The sequence below is a fragment of the Macaca thibetana genome, chromosome 12, assembly GCF_024542745.1.
Source record: "Macaca thibetana thibetana isolate TM-01 chromosome 12, ASM2454274v1, whole genome shotgun sequence".
Lineage (NCBI taxonomy): Eukaryota > Metazoa > Chordata > Mammalia > Primates > Cercopithecidae > Macaca > Macaca thibetana.
The window spans coordinates 71,935,842-71,952,875 of NC_065589.1; the positions used below are offsets into that span (position 1 = coordinate 71,935,842).

The following is a 17,034-nucleotide window of genomic DNA, read 5'->3' on the forward strand; positions in this document are numbered from 1 at the left end:
CTACAATGTAATGAGAAAAGATTTAAAATGTCAAAGAGAAACTGGGGCTTGAAGAGACATGACAACTATCTCCTAAAATCAGAAGTGTATCTGGGGCCAGGCGCAATGGCTCATGCCTGTAATTCCAGCACTTTGGGAGGCTGAGGCGGGTGGATCACCTAAGGTCAGGAGTTCGAGACCAGCCCAAAATGGTGAAACGCCGTCTCTACTAAAAATACAAAAAATTAGCCAGGCATGGTGGTGCACGCCTGTAGTCCCAGCTACCAGGGAGGCTGAGGCAGGAGAATTGCTTGAACCCGGGAGGCAGAGGGTGCAGTGAGCTGAGATCGCGCCATTGTGCTACAGCCTGGGCAACAAGAGCGAAACTCTGCCTCAAAGAAAAGGGCCGGGCACAGTGGCTCATGCCTGTAATCCCAGCACTTTGGGAGGCAGAGGCGGGTGGGTCACCTGGGGTCAGGAGTTTGAGACCAGCCTGGCCAACATAGCAAAACCCCATCTCTACTAAATATACAAAAATTAGCTGGGTGTGGTGGCACATGCCTATAATCAATCATGGCTACTTGGGGAGGCTGAGGCAGGAGAACTGCTTGAACCTGGGAGCCGGAGGTTGCAGTGGGCAAAGATAGTGCCACTGCACTCCAGCCTGCCTGGGCAACAGAGTGAGACTCTATCTAAAAAATAAAAAGTACAATAATAAAAAAAAAAAGCATCTGGAACACGCTTACTCTAAAACAAATACGAGTAATTCAGACTCAGAATGGGCTGCTGCCTTGGGAAGTACACTACCCTACCCCTTACTAAGTCTATTCAGGAATAAACCAGAGAATTATGTGATGAGATGTAGGCAAAAAATTGTAATATCATAAAGAGGACTTATACTGCTTGAATGAAATAAACTCTAAATTCCCTTTCAACTCTATGATTAGAGACTGATGACATTAATATTTAATTTCATCTAGGAAGTATTCTAAAACTGGATTGTGGTGATGACTGCACGATTCTATGAATATACTAAAAATTATTTACTTATTGTGAATTAATTTATGGCATGCAAATTATTTATCGATAAAGCTGGAAAAAAGAAAACCAGCAAAGAAGGCAAAGGTAAGTATATCCCAATATTGATAATTGATAAAATTGGGTGATGGGGTTCATTATACAATTCCAGCTCTTTTGTATAAGTTTGAAATTTTAAATTTCATCTGGAGAAATAAAACCAGGACTAAAGAGCTGGGATGAGAACCTAGGAGACCAATTATAGACACCAAACTGTCAACCTTACTACTGCATCTTGGTAGGCTGTTTTAAGTCCATTACAGAACAAAGTGGGATATAAACAAATTGTGAATATAAATATTTAAGAGAGCCCAGGAACAAAAGGTAATAATGAGGCTAGCAGCCATGGCTCGCACCTGTAATTCCAACAATTTGGGAGGCCAAGGCAGGATGATCACTTGAGGCCAGGACTTAGAGACCAGCCTGGGCAACAGAGAGACCCCATCCCTACAAAAACATGAAAACTAAAAACTTTAGAAAAACTGATAATGGGTACAGAGTTTCTTTTGATGTGATAAATTATTCTGAAACTGATTGAGGTTATTGGTTGTACAACTCAACAAATACACTAAAAAAATACTGGATTGTATACTTTAAGCAGGTGAATTGTATGGTAATATGCATTTTATCTTTAGAAAGCTATCAAAAATAAATAAATAAATAAAACACAAAATAAACAAAAAGGACTATATCAGGTAGAACAAGGGATGAAGAAAAGGAAAGAGGCTGGGTACAGTGGCTCATGCTTGTAATCCCAGCACTTTGGGAGGCTGAGGAGGGCAGATCACCTGAGATCAGGAGTTCAAGACCAGCCTGGGCAATGTGGCGAACCCTGTCTCTACTAAAAATACAAAAATTGGTCGCCGTATGGTGGCACGTGCCTGTAATCCCTGACACTTGGGAGGCTGAGGCATAAGAATCGCTTGAACCCGGGAGGCAGAGGTTGCAGTAAGCCAAGACCATGCCATTGCACTCCAGCCTGGGCAAAAAGAGTGAAACTCTGTTTCAAAAAAAAAAAAAAAGAAAAGGAAGGAGACAGGCACATGTCCCCTAAGCAAGACTGAGCTCCTCAGAAAGGAGCTCCTACTCACTTTTGCATCCCCAGTGCCTACTACTTCAGAAACACGCAAATGTGTTGAGTAACCAGAGCAGTTAAACAGAATTTCAACTCAAGAGTTCTGGCTTTACAAGTTGTAGAATCTAAGGAAAGCTCAGGGTCTAAAATATGCAGGGAAGACTTTTAAGCCCCATGTGTATCCACATGGTGATTTAGAACAAGCTTTCACAGCCAGTACCTGGCAACACAGAGTATATATGTAGTTTTCAAGGTACACTGGCATTAATTTTTTAAATTCTTTTTTTTGAGACAGGGTCTCACTCTGTCAACCAGGCTGGAATGCAGTGGCACAATCACAGCTCACTGCCGCCACAACCTCCGAGGCTCAAGCAATCCTCCCATCTCAGCCTCTCGAGTAGCTGGGACTACAGGTGCACACCACACCGGCTAATTAAAAAGAAAATTTTTTTGGAGAGACAGGGTTCCACTGTATTGCCCATGCTGGTCTAGAATTCCTGAGCTCAACCAATCCTCCAGTCTTGGCCTCCAAAAGTGCTGGGATTACAGGTGTGAGCCACTGTGTCTGGTCAATTTTTAAAATTCTATGCAGTAATATTACATAAAATAGACTCAAAACAGAATATATTTTTCTGCACACCTGTACTGAGAACACTACTGACAGCTGGTGGAGTTGAGCTAATAGAAAGTCCAGCCAGACTCTGTTCAATTCCTGTAGTTCCTGGTGGTGACAAAGACGGGGGATTAACTGAGGACAGCTGGACCTTCCAAAAAGAGAGAAAAAAAACACGAAGATTACTTAAGTTTATTTAAAAGAAAATATAAATATTGGCTCTTACCTGCCCTGCAGATACATATTTGGTTCACATATGAGCTGTCATAAGCTTCATTTGGCACATCTGCCTCCAGACCCTCCCTCCTAATTTTGGTACATGTCACGGCCCATGTACTGTAAGCATCTCTCTGTCCTGTCACTTCTAGTCTTGGGACACATGGCTTCTACCCCAAGTTGCACACACTGCTCTTGATACTTCCACACTAGAAGAGATTCTACTCTCTCCTCTTTCCTTACCACCTGGAAATCATTTTATTCAACCTTTAAACCACCACTGCTTTTCTCTTCTGTCTGAATTCCCAGCTGGTTTATTTGTTTTAACTTTCACTGCTCAGGAAAGAAATCAGCTGGAAGTCTTAATACATGATAGACTTCTCAAGATTTCCAACCTCATGAGTGCATTTAATATTCTTCTCATCAGTGAATAAATGTAGCAGGCAGATCTCCACTTTTCAGGAGAAGAAAAAAAGGAGTCTATATGGACTCTACAGATGGGTGGTTTCATTTCTGAATAATCCACCGTCTGCAGCAGCTCCAGTGCCCTTCAATACATTCCGAGACAACCTGTATTCCCACCCTTTGCCTAGCTGCTAGTCACTCTCTCATCTTCTCAGACTACCCAAAGAGGTTCAACTGGGAAAGCCCTGATTAGGGCCAGTGGATATGGTGGCTGGGGTCTGAACATGTAACCATATTGGCTCTGGCCATGAGCCAATGTTGGAGGTGAAACTTCTCAGCAGTTCTTCTTTCCTTCCTCTAGAATTGAAGATGGCCAAACTATGTAGACAAAACCACAGTGGCAGCAGCCCTGTTTTTACAACAGCAGCATTTTCTTATTTGGGTGTTTGGTTTTTATTTAGTTATGCAGACAAGAGTTAACTGCCCTGAGATGCCTCCTTAAGAAACATTCAAAAACCCTATAAGCCTGTTCAAATCTCTCTTATTCCTTGAAAAGTCTTACTTTGATCCTATAATAGCCCCTTCACTCCCCTCATGACCCCCACACACATAGCTCTCCTTGTTTTCGCAATCGTTTCTTGAAACAATAAGCAACAGCTAGCAGCACCTTTTTACCTATTCACTCTGCTGACCTGCAATTTGCATTTGTCCCCTGGCAAGTCTCTGAAATTGCTCTTGCCCAGGACATGGTTTTTTCACTCCTTTCACCTAACTTCTCTGTAGTACCTGACATGGCCGACTGTGTCCGATTTCTTGAAGCTTGGTTTTCCCTCTGGCCTCCTGCTGACGTTCCTTTGCTAGATCTCTGCCCATCCAGATTTTCAAGATGGCGACCCGCCCAGACCCAGTCCCTAGCTGTACAGCTGTCCTAACAGCCACTGGGTTACATTACCCTCTCTTTGCTGATGATTCCCACATCTGCATCTCTAGCCCTGTCCTTTTTCCTATAACCCAGACTCATGTATCTCACCTCTATCTAGGTATCTTACCGGAACCTCAAATTTAACACAATCAATACTTAACTCATCGTCTACCCTATTTCATAGTGCTACTGCCATATACACTAAACACATGACTTGTTTTGGTAAAAACTTTATGATATATTCAGGTAAGAATGTGACCTTACCTCTGTAAACCCATCTTTAAGAGGTGTAATAGGTGTACCAGCCATTTGTCCTGGAAGAGAAATTTTCTTTCCTTCTTCAAACGGGCGTGTAGGTATTCGATGCAAATAACCATATCCAATGCCACATCCTAGGCTATAAAAACATTTTTTTCTTAACATTGTTATCAATCACAGCTTGTATTTCTTTGAGGTGTTTTTTTTTTTTAGGGGGGGTAACCCAAGAGCATAGATTCAAGTTGCCCTGAACATGCACTCCCTTCTTTGAGATTTTAAGATAAAAACAAATTTCTATTCTTTTAGATAATGTCATCTAAGCAGAGGTCCCAGACCACCCCACAGAAAACAGCACCCTTCCCTCCACTGTGGATACCACCCTTACTCCTTTATTTTTCAAGCATTCATCACCATCCAACACACTGCATATTTATTTACTATCTATCTCCCCCAACAAAATGTTAAGATCCTTAAGGACAGAGACCTTGTCTGTTAACTGCCTCCATAGCTGCTGGCACATGGCAGACATTTGATGATTATTTGCTAAATGAATGACATATATACAGCCTTTCCACTGAAGAGCTCTAAGCACTTCTGCATGATGACATCATTTACACATTCCATAGTTCTCTTTCAGAACCCTGACACAAATCAGTCATGTATGTTCAACCCAGATTGAACATACTTCTATTTCATCCTCCCACTGCCACCAGAGGCATTTTTCTAGTAAGATGTGATCACATTGCTTCTTTCTAGTCTGATGTCTTCTCAACATTCCTTTCTCTTTCCTCCCTTTGGGGAATTACTTCTCTGCTGTTGTGTGCAGTGCTGGTAGGACTGTCAATCAGAGTGTCTGCCCTGCCCAAACCAAGGGCATGGCTCATGGTCAAAGCCAGGCCAATTTCTCTTGCCCATGGCTGCAAACCTTGGGAGTCAGAGAAAAAACAAAAATGGCTTTAGTAGAATGAATGCTGATGACATTGCCAAATACTTCTTCCTATCTAAATCCCTAGAGGTTTTCTGAGTCCTGTCCTTTCTACATCTGGTTCTTAAGCTGTTTCCTTGATTATATGAGCTAATCCATATCAATAAGTATGTTACCTGCTTATGATGGTGACAGCTGGTTTTTACCATTTGAACCCAAAACTCCCTACTGATACAATTATCACAGCCTCAACTGCTCAAAATATATCAGAAGTCCTGACCGTGGTATTTAAGGCTCTCTACAATCAGGTTTCGACTTATGTTTCCATCATGATGGCTTTTATTTCCCAAACAACTTGACACTTTCGGAGTAGGCCATGCATGAATATCTCTGTGCCTTTCTCCTGCCACACCATCTATTGTCTCCACTGCCACCAAAGGCTGGGTGAGCAGGCAGTGGCCAACTGCAGCTCTTTTTAATTAATTAATTGATTTATTTATTTACAAGACAATTTATTATTCTGTTGCCCAGACTGTAGTGCAGTGGCATGATCTTGGCTCACTGCAATCTCTGCCTCCTGGGCTCAAGCAATCCTCCCACCTCAGCTTCCTGAGTAGCTGGGACTACAGGCACGTGCCACCACGTCCGGCTAATTTTTGTATTTTTTGTAGAGACAAGGGTTAATCAGGTTGCCCAGGCTGGTACTGAACTCCTGAGTTCAAGTGATCCACCTGCCTCAGCCTCCCAAAGCGGTAGCATTACAGGCGTGAGCCACCATGCCAGGCCTAGCTCCTCTTTAACCAGTCTGACGTGCACAATGATGCTTCATCTTACGGTTATTTGTTCCTTCTTCTCTCATAATCAAAACTGCAATTCAGCCAGGCATGGAGGCTCACACCTGTAATCCCAGGACTTTGGGAGGCCAAGGTGGGAAGATTGCTTGAAGTGAGGAGTTCAAGACTAGCCTGGGAAACAAAGCAAGGCCCCATCTCTAAAAAAGAGTTTCTACATTAAACGAGTACAGTGTGTACACCTGTAGTCCCAGGTACTCAGGAAGCTGAGGCAGGAGGACAGCTTGAGCCCAGGAGTTAAAGGCTGCAGTGAACTATGATTGTGCTCCAGCGGAGACAGCAAGATCCTGTCTCCAAACAAACAAAACCCTGCAATTCTCACTAGACTGGATCTCACATAGATTTAGAGAAATAATTTATATTATTTAGATTAAATAATTTATATTAACCAATTATGGCCTTTCAGGGGTAGCTACATTTGAAAACAAGGTGCTTATTGATCAAAGTAATTAAGTGGTAATAGACAATGCACTTGAGGCAACAGCAAGATCCTGGCCAAACGTAAAGATAGCCTAAGAATGAAATTAAGAGAAATAAGATTTAATAAATGAAATGTGGTCAGCCTCTGAGGAAGGAATTAAAGAGGCACAAAAAGACCAGATGCAAGGTCAGAGGCAGACTGAGGAAAATGTTCTGTATGGGCCTAGCTAATGCAATGGCCAATTGACAGTATTAAACACATCAAAAGAAAAAAGTCTTCCAAAGAATGTAGCCAAATTTAGTTAACATAATTAAAAATGAAAGAATATGTGAGTTCTTTGCCGTTGGTCTTGACTGTCCACAGAATCTCTTCCTCCAGTTGATTCCATGCTTACCAGGCACTCCTGTGGTACTAATCTGACTTGAGTATTCTTCTAACTGGAGAGGGGGTATTTTTCTACTGCAAACTGAAAATTTGCTATTCAAATAAATACAGCAGCTTCTCTGCAAATTTAGTTTATATGAGGAAGTGCCTCTTCTAATGAATAAATTTTGAATGCCTTGAGTAGATCATATTTCTGGGCATTTACAAACCTGGGCAATGGACAATGACAATTTGATCAAGTACTGCCCCAGATAGGCCAGACTCTTGGATGACACATCTATCTTACTTTTCTCAAACTGCAACAAGTTAGAATACTTGTGGCAAAACATTCAGCTGGAGAATCTCAGGTAGTGTCCGTAAAGATACTGTGAGCAAATGGAGGCTTTTCCTGCCTGCAGCAACTAAGTTATCCTTTTCCCAGCATGGGATTAGAACTTTTGAAAACATGTGGAAAGTTTCCAAATTCTAGGCTTTTCTATAATTATGGCTTATGTTCAATAATTTCTCAAATTAAAAAAGAAATGCTGTTAGCTCTTAGGTCAGTAAGGAAAAGGACTATAGTATGTATACTATGTTCCTTAGATAGGTACTTTAAAAAAATTGATTTCAATATTCTAGACTAGCTCTTCCCTTTTTTAAGAGGAGTCTTACAATAAACCAGGAACTTCTTTCAAAATAAAAACAATGTTTACAACATATCTGACTGGTATGTTTAAGCAGTAATAACTTAGTCTAAAAAATGACCTTACCTGCCTTCTCCACCCCATGCAGAATTTGGTGTAATAATCACTTCTCGACAGTTATCAGTGTCTGTGTTGTACACATAAAGTTTCAATGGTTTTGCTTCATGTGTTTCAATAAGGCTGAATAGATCTTCAGACTGCAAAAGTGTCACAGGAGGAAAATGTTTCATGTTACTGTACTTTGGAACAGTGTGTCTCAAACCTGGCTACTATCAGAATCACCTGAGAAACCTAAGAAAAAAATATGGATTCTGGGCCCTGCCCTAGACATAAAAATCACTTCTTAAAAGCAATACACCAAGCACGTTTAATTCAATATATTAATTCAAGCAAAGCCTACTTACTACATACAAGGCTTTATGGCCAGTTCCTTAAGATCTAGTTGGCACTCTTAGTACAATTCTTTTATACCCAAGTTCTACATATTCTGCTTTTACTTCCCATTAAGACCTGGTTGTCTGGGCACCTTATTTCTCACTCTTTTTTTTTTTTTGGAGACAGGGTCTCTCTAACTGTTGCCTGGGCTAGAATGCAGTGTCATGATTTTGGCTCACTGCAGCCTCAACCTCTCAGGCTCAAGTGATCCTTCCACCTCAGCCTCCCAGGTAGCTGGGACTACAGGCATGCACCACCATGCCTGGCTAATTTTTGTATTTGTTGTAGAGACAAGGTCTCACTACAAGGTCCCAGACTGGTCTCGAACTCCTGAGCTCAAGTAATTCTCCCATCTCAGGCTCCCAAAGTGCTGAGATGACAAGCATGAGCCACTGTGCCCAGCCTTTTCTCTCATTTTTGATTTAGCAATGTATACTTCTGCTAGCTAACAGACAAGGAAAAGGATCTACTATAGCTGCGCGAATGCTGTCACTGAACAAAAAGGGGAAGAGCAAATGAAATCAATGAACAATTGAAAATGAGAATTTGATTTAGACTTGAGGTATGCAGAGATTTCTGTATACTACACACAAAATCTGTGCAATTGCCACACAGTATGTGTTTTCCCTCACAGCTATACCTAATAAGACACCTACCAGATGTTCCATTTAACACCCTGAGGCATAAGTTATTCTTGATCGGCAAAGACTGAAACTTTAACTCTAAATGCAAAGCATGCAAATATCTTTCCCAACTCAAGCATCGATGAGAAAATTTTATAGTTTTCACTATGAATAAACACACGAATTACCTCATTCATGACTGTATCTGCTCCAATGATATAATCACTGTGTGGTCTAAGACCTGCCAGTGCTGCAGGAGAATTTGATTCCACTTCCTAGAATGACACAAACACATACCCTAAAATTAGCATATATAATCTTCCAAGGTTTAGTCACAATTTTTAATTATATTGATTTTTAAAATCTGTATACTTCTATCTTGCTAGAGATGTGTCATATGTCAGAAACTACAGAATATATTTTAAACTTCTGAGCAAAAAAATTACATAATATTTAATATTTAAAATATTTTTGTAGCTATCTACTCTAACACATCTCATGATGAATAAATCATTAGAAAAAGTTCTTGAACTTCTACATTTCCTTCTCTTCCTCAACTTAAAAAAAAATTGTTCCACATTTAAAAAGCAATGAATGCTGATTTTTGGTAAAAATTGCCTAATAATAATATCCTTATAATCTTATTAAGCCAGAAACAACCATTGTTAAAACATCTTTCCACACTGCTTCATGAACCTCCAGTAACAGTTCACAGTTGATACCTACCAACACATGCCAAACATTTTCATTTGCCCCATCAAAGCTGCAGAAACGAATGCTCACTCCCAATAAGCCCTGGCCGCCCCACAGGTTACTTGGTGTGACTGAGGTCTCTCGCAGCTCCAACGTTTTGCTGCTATAGATAAGCATTTTTACAGGCTTTTCAACGTTTGCTTTCAGCAGATCCTTAAGAGTGTCATTGTCTTTATTCTGTGAACATACAGAAATCACATTCCTTAGTAAATAAAAATTTAATGTTAGCTTAAGCATCCTATAGCCCTAAAAGAGTAATATTAATAATCAACATAAATAAAACATTCAACAAAGGTTTCACCATTTAAATTTTCCTATGTAAAAGGAATGTCACGAAATTAAGAACAACTCTTATGTTAGCAACAACTTGAAACTGACTTTTTTCTAATAGCTCACTATGGATTATGGAATTTGCAACCCAACATTATTTAGAATGATCTAGGGCTTCAATGTGTAAAAACAAAATATGCCATAAAAAGTCACATTACTAACGAAGTTGTGATAACTTTGATTATAAAAATCTAAAACATTTACTGGGGTTAACGTTTAATTTTGTTGTTTTTTTTTTTTTTTTGTATTTTTTTTTTAGTAGAGACGGGGTTTCACCGTGTTAGCCAGGATGGTCTCGATCTCCTGACCTCGTGATCCGCCCGTCTCAGCCTCCCAAAGTGCTGGGATTACAGGCTTGAGCCACCGCGCCCGGCCTTAATTTTGGACTCTATTTCTAACTACATACTTTATTTAGAAAGTAGAAACAGTATATTAAGTATTTCATTTCATAAATAAAGGCCAGATGACATATAAATAAAGGCCAACATCTGGCCTTTATTTGTATGTCAGAGATGTTATAAGTAATGAACAAAAACTTCAGACTGTTATAAAAAATTAAACCAAGTGGCTACTGTCCTAAGAATTTGCTGAGATTATGTAATTTCCTTATCTTAGAACTTTATTATGGGTAAACTCTAAAAAAGGTATAAAAAGTGGTTTTAATTTTGTACTTTGGAGCATGTCTCTCTGTCTGGTTCTAATAACATTATTTGTATATTGTGAAACTTAGCACCAAGAGAACTGACAATTTGAGAGAATGAGATGAGAGAATGAATCTTTCTACTAATTCGTTTGTCAATAACCAACAGAAGTCTGACATCTTTAAAAAGCAATCTTTTACATCTTATTTCTTTCTGCTTATGAAAATTAAATATTTAACATATAAAAGACTCCACTGATTCTGGAGACTTCCCTAAGATAATCAGTGGAGCATAAGGTATAATATTCTAGATATTTCAATGTTTTTAATACATGATTATTTCTATAAACTGGCATCATACTATATAGAATGATTGTAACTAATAAACACCCATCTCAGATCATCTAAAAAATTCCATTTTTGAGATATTACAAATACTATAGACAAAACTACAAAAAGTTGAACTTACTAATCTTGAACCATTAATAGAAACAATAAAATCAAAGAAAGGCTCCAATCCAGCTCTGTGTCCTGGGGAATTTTCTTGTACCTGCGGAAACAAAAACAACAAAAATAAAAAATGTAAAGCTTAGGTGAAAATTGTAAGCCGAGTATCTCCTTTCAGTAAAAATAGACCAATTTCATTAATAATGAAATATAGTATACGCTACTTCTCTTATTTCTCTTCATCTCTCCCCAATAATGCCTGTCCAGCTCCCTAAACTCTACCCTTTCTTTAAGTTCATCTTCTATTTATATTTTTATTTTATTTCTTTGAGATAGACTCTACCTGTGTTGCCCAGGCTGGAGTGCAGTGGCACAATCTCGGTTCACTGCAACTCTGCCTCCCGATTCAAGCGATTCTCGTGCCTCAGCCTCCCGAGTACCTGGGATGACTATAGGCGCACACCACCATGTCCGACTAATTTTTGTATTTTTTGTAGAGACAGGGTTTCGCCTTATTGCCCAGGCTGGTTTTGAACTCCTGGGCTCCAGCGATCCACCCGCCTCAACCTCCCAAAGTGCTGGGATTACAGGCGTGAGCCACTGCAGCGGGCCTAGTTCATCTTCTATACGAGGTTTTCCCTCTGTGGTTCTATTTCCATACCACTTTCTCCTTTTTTGGGGGAGAAAGGGGCTAATCCTCTCAGCAATTAGGGGACACAGCAGACAGTCACTACAATTAAGTGACAAATTCAAGCAATTATTCCTTGACTACTAGTAGCAAGGCACCACTCAGTTACAAAGTGAATATAGGCACATAGTCACCTATGTCAAGACATTTATAATCTGTTGAGGAATAGGTGAGAAGAGGAAGGGGCAATGCATACACAGCCCTCTAATCACTATAATGTAAGACCAAACAGGCTAAGGGCTATTTGGTATAAGGTTCTAAGGGAAAGAAGAAGCTTCAGACATAAAAAGTGACAATGAATTGTGGTTTAAAAAGAGGGTAGAACATTCAAAGGTAAAGATAGTCAAGGGGGTAGGAAGGACATCTGAAAATGGACAAAACAATATGAGCAAACACCTGAAGCAGGAGTCTGAAGAATGAGGATCATAGCATGTGTAGCTAGACGACAGGGTAGTGGACAGAAATAGAGAATTATAGACTTTGAAAACTAGGATTAACCCAGAAATCCTCTAATCCAGGGATCTTAAATTGAGGTCTGTGGATGGCTTCAGGGAATACTACAGCTCCTGAAATTACACACAATCTTTTATATGGATAAGCAGTTTTCAGGGTGTTAATATTGCTGGCTTTCATTAGATTCTCAAAGGATTTCTCCATGACTCCAAGAAGGTTTAAAAACCATGGATTTTGTGCAATTCTTTCATTTGATAGGTTAAAAAAAAATACCGTGTCTTGCTTATGATTCCGTAGCTGCCTAATGGTGGAAGTGAAACTCAAAAATCCATCTTTTTCATTTTTATTTTTTGAGACATGAGTCTTACTCTGCTGTCCAGGCTGGAGTGCAGTGGCACAATCTCGGCTCATTGCAACCTCCACCTCCCGGGTTCAAGCGATCCTTGTGCCTCAGCTTCCCAAGTAGCTGGGATTACAGGTGGGCACCACCACACCAGCCTAATTTTTTTTTTTTTGGTAGAGGCAGGGTTTCACCATGTTGGCCAGGTTGATCTCAAACTCCTGGCCTCAAGTGATCTGCCCGCCTCGGCCTCCCAGTGTGTTGGGATTCCAGGTGTGAGCCACTGCACCCGGCCGAAAGTCCATCCTGAAACTATTAGTCCAACAGAAGGCTAGAAAGAAGGAGTAGAGCTACATTTATTGGCCTTTAAATGAAAGAGTGAGATTACTTTTAATATAATTCATAAGTTCATAGAATGAAAAAGATTACTTAGCTTCTCAACAACTCAAATGTTTATCATCCCATATTTGATAATGGACTGTCAAATTTTCAAAATGTACAGTAGTAAAATGTTAGTAGCTAGTAACAGAAACATGACAAAAAAGCAAAAAACAAATATAATCCATTCTGCATTTTTTTTCCAAAATATTTTCCTAAGGAATTTTTATTCTGCTTGATATTATTAAGTGCTGTCAAAACTATTCCATGGCCAGGCACAGTGGCTCATGCCTATAATCCCAGCCACTTTGGGAGGCTGAGGCAGGAGGATTGGAGTCCAGGAGTTTGAGACCAGCCTGGGTAATATAGGGAGACCCCTGTTTCTACAAAAAAATTAGCCAGGTATCAGGGTGTGCTTCTGTAGTCCCAGCTACCTGGAAGGCTGAGCTGGGAGGATCACTTGCACCCAGGAGGTTGAGGCTGTGATGAGTGAGTCTAGGTTGCACCACTGCACTCCGGCATAGGCGACAGGATGAAACCCTGTCTCAAAACAAAACAAAATAGGAAAAAAAAAAAAAAAAAAAAAAACCTATTCTACAAGAACAAAAGTTTGCACTGATATTTATAGGTTGATTTTCTATAATAGTCCAAATAGTTCTATAGTCAGTTTTGCAAATAACAGCAGCAAATGACAGATACATTCAACCATACACAAAGCTACAGCTATTTATACAGTAACAAGTCATTTTAATACTTTCAAAATGGAACCCAGATTGTTCCTAAAATACATCCCTCTAATACCAGTGTCAATCAGAATTGTTCATTACCTCTTAATGTTGTTACCTTTTATTATTTTAAGCCAAATTATAGTATTGTCTCAGAAGAAGTAAAACTTGATATTCTTCTTTTGTTACAGTAAAGAATAGTTGCCCTATATAGACAGTTCAATGTCTAACTCCCTAAAACTGTTTGATCATGTTTTTATGTTTTCCTGCAAATTTGGGACCAAATCATTTTTGTAAATTAAGTAAGTTAAATATCAAAGGTATTTATTAAATGTCTTCAGTTTCTTTTTCTTTTTTTTGAGACAGGGTCTCACTCTGTCGCTCAGGCTGTAGTGCACTGGTGCATTCATAGCTTACTCCTGGCCTCCCAAGTAGCTGGGACTACATGTGTGCACCACCATGCCCAGCTAATTTTTAAATTTTTTCTAGTGCACCACCATGCTCAGCTAATTTTTTAACTTTTTGTAGAGATGGGGGTCTTGCTATGTTGCCAAGGCAGGTCTCAAACTCCTAGTCTCAAGCGATCCTCCCATCTCAGCCTCCCAAAGCACTAGGATCCCAAAGCAAGTCACCATACCCAGTTTTTAGTTGCTGTATACTCAGTTTTCTATGGGAGTTATTTCATATTCTACATGTTATCAAATAAAATGGCTAGGGCTCAAAATAGCATATTTCTTCTCAAATGGCAACTCTGAAAGGTAAAGAAGTGGCTGCCTGGAGTCACAAGAAAAGTGAGGTCAAGTCACAGCTATTTGGGACAAAGTCAGATTAACCAGATGTGAAATGCCTATTAGTTGGTTATCAATTAGATGTGAAAGGCCTCAGGTGTGAAAGGGGATGAACAGCACAGATCCTTAGGCGCCTCCTCAGAGTGGAGTTTCTCATCTAATAAAGTCCACATCTAATCATCTAATTCTCTGAATCTGAATGTTTCCAAAGAACTATTAATAGCATTTTATCTAGAACCCAACTAGGTCACTGATCAATTTCAGACTTTGCCACTAAAACTGCCAGAAGTTTACCTTTTAGTTATAAAGGGCCAAAGACAGCACTTTTATAACGTAATCACTCATTTAGAAAGCTGACCCTACGTGCTGATTCTTATCAGGCCACCCTTATAAAGTTTAAAGTATAAACTTTACAGTATAAAGCTTAAACTATTTGTCTGAAATGGAAATTTTCCAATATCAGAAGTATTTTTCCTATAATTCAAAAAGGATTCAATAGCTAACTTTGAATTCTAAAATAAACTTGATCCTTTCCCTAGCTCTATTTTTCTATTTCATTTGTTACTAACATCGATTTCCTTTGTTTCTAATGGCCCTTGAAATTAACTTCTTTCCTTAATTTATTTACATCATTAGTATCTGTACAATTACGTCAGGTAGGTATCTTAATTACTGCTAGGAAGTCAGCAGAGGGTGCCCTAGAAAAATGCTCTCCTTGACCCTAATATACCTAAAGGAAATTTCCTATATTTTGTAGCATGGAAAATATGATCTACAACATAGCAAACCAAACACTGACAAAGTTTCTCTTGCAGTGTTATCCACTGACAAGAATCTCCTGGCACCTAATCTCTCAAGCATCAGATTACCACTTCAATACTTTCTATCCCCTATGAGAGCTCCTGATTATTAATTTATCTTCTGCTTTCTTCAAGTCATCTTAACTAAAAGTCTATATATACTTGGCTCCACAGACCATTTAACATTTATTACTGGGCCAAATATCAAAGCAATTTACGATGAACAGGTTAAATTTGTAAATTTAATAATTAAGGCCAGGCACGGCGCCTCACACTTGTTATCCCAGCACTTTGGGAGGCAGAGGTAAGAGGATCTCCTGAGGCTAGGAGTTCAAAACCAGCTTGGGCAACAAAGTGAGACTGTCTCTACAAGCATTTTTTTAAAAATTAGCCAGGCCTACTGGCACATGCCTGTAGTACCAGCTACTCAGGAAGCTAAGGCAGGAGTATTGCTCGAGCCCAGGAGGTCGAGACTACAGTGAGTCATGATCACGCCACCGCACTCCAGCCTGGGCGATAGAGCAAGACTCCATCTCACAAATACATAAGATTTTATAAGATTATATACAGTGAAAAAATAATAGACTTTTAGAGCCAGACTGAGTTGGTTTTAAGCCATGATTTTGTCCACTTATGAGCTGTGTGAGCTTGGTAAAGTTTATTTACCACTCTGGGCCTCAATTTTCTCATTTGCAAGTAAGGGATAACGCCATCTGCTTCACAAGAATGTCGTAAAGATTCGATGAGTTAAGTTTATGAAATGCCTAGCTAAGTCTCAAGCCTATGATAGAAGGCCAAGAAATCTTAAGCTCATCCTCCTAACTCTGCAATCACCATCTGAGGGTAAATCTTTATAGCTAACCAATTCCTGGACACATCATTATTTTTGCAACCATATTAAATACCTTTTACTCTTAAAAAGAAAAAATAAGACTTATAAAAATGTTAGCAGGAAAGAGAGACAAACCATTTTTTCAAATGTTGCCTCCCACAAATCAATTCCAGATGGATGGTAGATCTAAAGGTCAAGGGTAAAACAATAAACCCTGTAGAGAAAAACGGAAGAGAATATCTTTGAGACCTTCAAGTTTGCAAGGCTTCCTAATAAACTGGACACAAAATGCACTAACCATAAACTAAAATAAATTGATAAAGTGAACTACACTAAGAACTTCTGCTCATCAAAAGGTATAATTAAGAAAGTAAAAAGATATAATACATATCCAACAAAGGATCTGTATCCAGAACAAATCTTGAACTGCTGTAAAGCATTAAGAAAGATGGACGATAAAACCACAAGATACAATTTCTTTTCCACTGGAATGACTACAATTGAAAAGAAAGTAACAAGCATTGGCAAGGATGTGGAAAAAATGGAACACTCATACATTTGCTGGTGGGAATGGTGTAGCCGCTGTGAAAAACAGTTTGGCAGATCCTCAAAATGTTACACACAAAGTTATCAAATGATCCAGCAATTCCACTCCAGGTATACAAACAACCAAGCAAAATGAAAATATATCTCCATGAAAAACCTGTACACAAATTTCATAGCAGCATTATTCATAATATCCCTAATGTAGAAACAGCCCAAATGTCCCCCAACTGATAAATGGATAAACAAGATGTGGTATATCCATAAGAAAGGATGAAGTACTAATGCACGCTATGACATGGAAAAATCTTGAAAACATTAACACTAAGTGAGAGAAGTTAGTCACAGAAGACTACATATTGTTTGATTCCATTAATATGAAATGTCATAATAGACAAATCTATAGAGACAGAAAGCAGATTAGTTGTTATGAGGGGTTGTGGGTGGAAG

General features: G+C 39.2%; 1 protein-coding gene across 1 annotated transcript in view; it reads right to left on the reverse strand.

Annotated features, from left to right (window-relative positions):
• The window catches only part of GORASP2 (golgi reassembly stacking protein 2), a 38,917-nt gene that overhangs the window by 8,145 nt on the left and 13,738 nt on the right, over positions 1-17,034 (reverse strand). The window contains exons 2-7 of the mRNA XM_050751353.1: positions 11,060-11,140; positions 9,594-9,797; positions 9,056-9,142; positions 7,876-8,006; positions 4,552-4,684; positions 2,772-2,895 (exon numbers count right to left, since the gene is read on the reverse strand). Coding sequence (XP_050607310.1) covers positions 2,772-2,895; positions 4,552-4,684; positions 7,876-8,006; positions 9,056-9,142; positions 9,594-9,797; positions 11,060-11,140 — 760 coding nt within the window. The remainder of the gene's footprint in view (positions 1-2,771; positions 2,896-4,551; positions 4,685-7,875; positions 8,007-9,055; positions 9,143-9,593; positions 9,798-11,059; positions 11,141-17,034) is intronic.